Source organism: Podarcis tiliguerta (genome assembly GCF_965153285.1).
Source record: "Podarcis tiliguerta genome assembly, chromosome: 9".
Lineage (NCBI taxonomy): Eukaryota > Metazoa > Chordata > Lepidosauria > Squamata > Lacertidae > Podarcis > Podarcis tiliguerta.
Window position 1 is genome coordinate 9927027 of NC_139542.1, and position 6000 is coordinate 9933026.

Consider the following 6000-nt stretch of genomic DNA (forward strand, 5'->3'; position numbering starts at 1 on the left):
TCCTGCTCAGGCTGCACAGGAAAAGCATTTTGGTCCCAGAAACTCATTCCCATTATTAAAGGCCCTAAGGAAGTCAGATTATCTTCAGCCAGGGCCAGGGCCTTCTCAGTGATGGCTCCGACCTGGTGGAATGCTCTGTCCCATGAGACCAGGGCCCTGCAGGATTTCACTTCCTTCCGCAGGGCCTGTAAGACAGAGCTATTCCTCCTGGCCTTTAATTTGAATTCAGCCTGATCTTTTATTTCCCTTCCTTCCCTCCCCCTCCCCTTTTTATGAAGATTACCTGCTCTGGGATCCCACAGCTAATTCTCCCCTGGTCTCCTCGCTGGCCCAAATAGGACAAATTTAGCCAGCTAGCCCTGGTGCTCATCTAATGTTTATTGGATGGATTTTCCTCCTAAATTGATTGTTGAATTCTGAATTTATTGTTATTCACGTTTTATACTGTATTTTATGCTGTTTTTTGTTGCATCAATTAAGTGTTTTAAATTTGTTATTAGCTGCCCTGAGCCCAGTTTTCTGAACCGGGAAGGGCGGGGTATAAATAATTTATTATTATTATTATTATTATTATTATTATTATTATTATTATTAATTATGGAACCTGAGGCGGTGTTTGCTGTTTCAGAAGGTCTCCCATCCAAACACTGACCAGACTCAGACCTGCTTAGCTTCAGTAAGTCAGTGGCCTCATGTTCCTTTGGATCATACCCTGGGACAAAAGATTTGATTTATTACATTTCTATGCCGCTTTCCATTCCAATGAATCCCAAAGTGGCTTGCAAACAATGAACAACGGTAACATGGTAGGACAGAATGGAACATTACAGACACATAGAATAATGCATAGCTCAGTTGGCAGAGCACAGGAATCTGAATTTTTGCTTTCTCATCCAAGGCTCTCAACTCTCACCCACTCATACCACACCCCTTGTTTCAAGTTTAGGTGCTTGCTCATACTGCTGCTTTGTACACTGGGGGTGGGGGGTGAGAGAGAGAGAGAGAGAGAGACCTTTGCAGCCCATGGCCTGCATTTCCTCACGAGGAACTGTACAGGGCCTGCTAGAAGGGTCACAGGTAAAGGAGGAGAGGGCAAAAGGTTCTGCTCTTCCATTTGCATAGCAGCCCACATTACATCCATGCAAAAGTCTAGAGCTCTTACATGTACACACAGGAACCTCTTTATCCATCCATCCATCCATCCATCCATCCATTCAGTAAGCAAGCAAGCAGCATTATCAAAAGTTCAAGGACTTGTTCCCGGCAAAAGCACTCCAGAAGAGTGAGGATCAGGGCTGGTGAGGGGGGTGACCTGGGATGAGTCCCAGGGGCCAGACAGAGGACCCCCCCAGGGGTTCCCAACCCCTGACCTACACCGACAGATACATATACTGTACACATGTACAGTCATACCTCGGATTACAGACGCTTCAGGTTGCGTTTTTTTGGGTTACGGACCGCCGAAACCCAGAAGTACCGGAACGGGTTCCTTCTGGGTTTCGGTGGCCGCGCATGCGCAGAAGCGCTAAACTGTGCTTTGCGCATGCGCAGAAGCACCGAATTGCAAACCGCGCTGCACAGACGTGCCGCTGTGGACTGTGCGGGTTGCAAACGTGCATCCCGCACGGATCACATTTGCAACCCGAGAGTGCACTGTATTTTGTATCAGAGCTTAGAAACATACACTGACACAAGTTAACTTTTACAACAACTCTGGAATGGGGGGTTGTTCTGATGCTAAATACAGTGGTACCTCTAGATATGAATGCGATCCGTTCCGGAGCCCCGTTCGCATCTAGAGGTAAACATAACTAGCGACAGCATGTCTGCGCATGTGTGCGTCGCTTTTCACCGCTTCTGCGCATGACATCATTTTGAGCGCATGCGCATGTGGTGAAACCCGGAAGTAACTGAGCAGAACTCGAACGCGCTCAACTCGAACCATATTTAACCCGAGGTATGACTGTAAAAGAAGGCTGAGAGAAAGTATCTGTCATCCAGGAGTAGCTCTCGACAGGAGAGAGATGTGGAAGAACATAAGAGACCCGCTGGATCAGGCCAGCGGTCACCTATTCCTGGATCCTGTTCTCAGAGTGGGAAACCCATAAGTAGGACCAAGTAGAACTTCATATTGTTTTACATGAACTGCTTAGAGGCTATTTTGATTAAGCAGTATATAAATCTTGTTACTTAAACAAACTCTCTCCCTCTAAATATCTGGCTGGGGCCCCTTTTTCGCCTGTGAAATTACTTCATGCATTTCCTTCTAAGTACCGTATTCTATTTGGCATTTACGATTCCCCTTCCTGACTCCTAGATTAATTACTGTATACATTATCTCTCTTCCTAAACCACTGCTGAGCAGTTCCCAGTTCTCTGTTCATCTCATGCTTTTAAGACTGCAAACCTCTATGAGAAACCTCTCTGTTTCTCTATAATAAACTATGATACCTCAATTAACAAATCATGTGACTTTTAATCTCAGGGTCCTGGGTTCGAGTTGCATGTTGGACGAAAGATTCCTGCACCTCGGGGTCCCTTCCACCTCTACGGTTCAGTGATTCTTCTCTCATAATGGCAGTGAGTTCATGGCAGTGAAGAAAGCTGATCAGGACTCCCCCCCTTCAGAGTTCACACTGGTAACCACCAAACTATGCCAGATCTACTGAATGGAACTATGTTATGTGAACATACTCCCTCTGAAGATGTCCCAACTGCCGTTCGCTCACCACCAAGTACCCTAACGCTCAGGGGCGTATGTCAATCAACCACAAGGTCATAAAAAGGAGCTATCACAGCTTAACCACTAGGGCCAAGATCAGGCATAGGCAAACTCCTATAGCCCTCCAGATGTTTAGGACTACAATTCCCATCATCCCTAGCTAACAGGACCAGTGGTCAGGGATGTTGGGAACTGTAGTCCCGAACATCTGGAGGGCCGGAGTTTGCCTATGCCTGGCCAAGATCCTTCAACAGCATCTGGCAACGCTTTGAACATAGAACTTTTTCAGCGCCATGAGTTCACACCATTACCTGCCAGTCATTAAGTGTTGGGCAACTGTGATGAAAAACCAAGGAAGGCACATGTTGTGCAATGCAAGTGGTGTTAGCTTTGAGGAGCAGGGATTCCATCACTGAAATACTGGCTTCCAAGAGCTGACTGATTTAATTTATGCCATGCATAAGGGGAAGGAGCTGCTGTCGCAACAAAGGGAGACACAATGCTTGTGATGAAAATGCAAAGATCCATTCCCGAGTTGTGTTGCTAGAACCATCGTTTTATACATGAGAGGGCAGTTGAAGAAGCTTGGGGTGGGGAATGTTTAAAAGTATTTTTCAAAAAAAAAACCAGCGTCCTTTTTGTTGGGAATAACTCAGACAGAAATTCCCAGGTGTTGGAAAAGGTTATTGGTTTTTTGTTAGCCCAAAAACAGAAAATGAGCAAAGTCCCAACTAAAGATGATTGGCAACTTAAACTGATGAAATGTTCGCAGCTTGCGGACCTAACATATAGAATAAGTGAACAGGAAGAACACATGTTCAGGAAAATTGTGTTTATTTGAAAATATGGGCAGCATTACGATAAATTCAACAGTGTAAATAAGTTTTGATGGATAGAATAATGGAATACTGAATGGTTTAGTTTGTATAAAATATGCAGGGATTTATGTTGTGCAAAACGAAGGGAAGTCATTGATATTTTAAGGTTGTTTAAATTTATGTTTGACACTTTAGAATATTCACTTAATTTAAAAATTAAACTAAAAAAAGAAAGCAAAGCAACTGCACAACTTGGGTAGGTGTTGATTCCCTGTCCTCCCTTTCCTTCTATTTTACAGTGAACTTTTCAATACCCCTCAATGAACACCTTAATTTCTGCAAGTGATAAATACAAACAGCATCCACGTTTAACGGAGTCATGTGTTCCCCCATGTATTGTCTTTTCCCATAATTATTGCCTGCAAATATATTTTTTTTTAATCCCCTGGAGACAGTGCCGTATGTTTGATGGGAAGTGATGGTGAGAAAAAGTTCTGTCCCGAGAGTGACGAAGTGCAAAGAGAGACAAACATGGGAGGGAATTTTAAAGGGCGCGTTTTGTTTTTCTTTTAAAAAATACAGCAGGTCAAAGCTTATATAGAACAATCCCCAGATAAGCCTTCAGATGATCTCTCCCCACCCCCCGCCGGCCGCCTCGCCCCAACCACCTGAGCGCAACCCTAAGGCCCCAACCCTCCTTTAAGCGTAACGTGTGAATGCGAACAGTTGCGCGCCGAGGCCATGCCCGCTCCTCACCTGTCGGACTTGCAGCTCCACGGCTTTCTGCAAGACGCGGGCCACGAGCAGGGCGACGCTGGCGATCAGCAGGGTCATGGACAGCACGCCCACCGTGCCCAGGCAGAGCTTCCTCATGGCGGCGAGAGCGGCGAGCGAGAGAGCGAGCGAGCGAGCGAGCGGCTAGGCCGGGCCGAGGGCGCTGCGTAAATGCGCCGGGCGGAGAAGGCGAGCGAGCGAGCTCCGCGCCCTTCCCACTGGGCGCTCCCAGCCCAGGGCCGACCAGGCGCTGCCTCCCGGCCAAGCGCCTCCCTCGGCCCGAGAAGGCGGAGGGAAAGAAGCCGGGTCCGGAGGGGCGGCGGCGGAGGCGGCTGTTTTGGGGCGGAGCGACGCGCTTCGGTTTCGGTTTCCCCCAAAAGGCGCACGACCCAGCGAGGCCACCCGGCTCCCCAAGGCGCGCCGCCTGGTGCGCCTGCCCGGGATGAGCTCAGCGCTGGGCGAGGCGGTCAGCTGGTAGGGAAGCCCAGAAGCGGCCTGGCTGTTGGTGCTGCTGGGCTATTCACCGCCGGCCAGGCCCCGCGACTTGCTTTCCCATCCAAGGAAAACACTAGCCGGATTAGTCACGCAATGTTTTCCGCTATCTGTGCTGCCGGCGATGGCCTGCACTTTCCCCTCCACACAATCGGCTCGTCTTTTGTTTCTTTGCAGAGCCCTGACTTGCAATTTTTGCAGATTGATCTTTTGCAGATTCTTCTCGCTTGCTGGCAATCTCCCAAGTGGGGAGTGACGCTGGTTGCGCTTAATAATAATAATAATAATTGTTGTTGTTGTTGTGGGGGACTCTCAATAGTCTCCTCCAACACCATAATTCAAAAGCATCAATTCTTTGGCAATCAGCCTTCATTATGGTCCAGCTCTTCTTTATGGTCAATAATAATAATAATAATAATAATAATAATAATATATTATTATTTATACTCTCTTCTTGACAGTCCCATGGACTGCAAGAAGATCAAACCTATCCATTCTGAAGGAAATCAGCCCTGAGTGCTCACTAGAAGGACAGATTCTGAAGCTGAGGCTCCAATACTTTGGCCACCTCATGAGAAGAGAAGACTTCCTGGAAAAGACCCTGGTGTTGGGAAAGATTGAGGGCACAAGGAGAAGGGGACGACAGAGGACGAGATGGTTGGACAGTTTTCTCAAAGCTACCAGCATGAGTTTGACCAAACTGTGGGAGGCAGTGGAAGACAGGAGTGCCTGGCGTGCTCTGGTCCATGGGGTCACGAAGAGACACGACTAAACAACAACAACAACAACAACATTTATACCCCGCCCATCTGGCTGGGCTTCCTCAGCCACTCTGGACGGCTTCCAACAAAATATTAAAATACAGTACTCAAGTCCTGCATGCAGGCTTCCCGCAGAAACACCTGGTTGGCCACTGTGAGAACAAGGTACTGGACAGTGCCGGATTTACGTATAAGTTAAACAAGCTATAGCTTAGGGCCCCACTCTTTTGGGCCCCCCAAAAAAAATTTAAAGGGGGAAAAACAACAACGATGTTCCAAAATATGAGATAAAAAAACAAATAAAATAAAATCTACATACAGCAACTGAGTTTTGTGTTGTGTTGGCTCCTATTTGTTATGTGCAAATGGCTTTAGATACCTATTAAAAGTAAAGGGACCCCTGACCATTAGGTCCAGTCCTGGCCAACTCTGG

The 6000-nt window shown here is 47.2% G+C and overlaps 1 protein-coding gene across 2 annotated transcripts in view; it reads right to left on the reverse strand.

Annotated features, from left to right (window-relative positions):
• SCARB2 (scavenger receptor class B member 2) overlaps positions 1-4757 on the reverse strand; it is a 34590-nt gene extending 29833 nt beyond the window's left edge. Inside the window, exon 1 of one of the 2 annotated variants that reach the window (XM_083398491.1) lies at positions 4297-4757. In XM_083398491.1, the coding sequence (XP_083254617.1) occupies positions 4297-4413 (117 nt within the window). In that variant the 5' untranslated portion in view covers positions 4414-4757. The remainder of the gene's footprint in view (positions 1-4296) is intronic. The other variant, XM_083398492.1, reaches the window with a different exon arrangement.
• Between the last annotated feature and the right edge of the window lie 1243 nt (positions 4758-6000).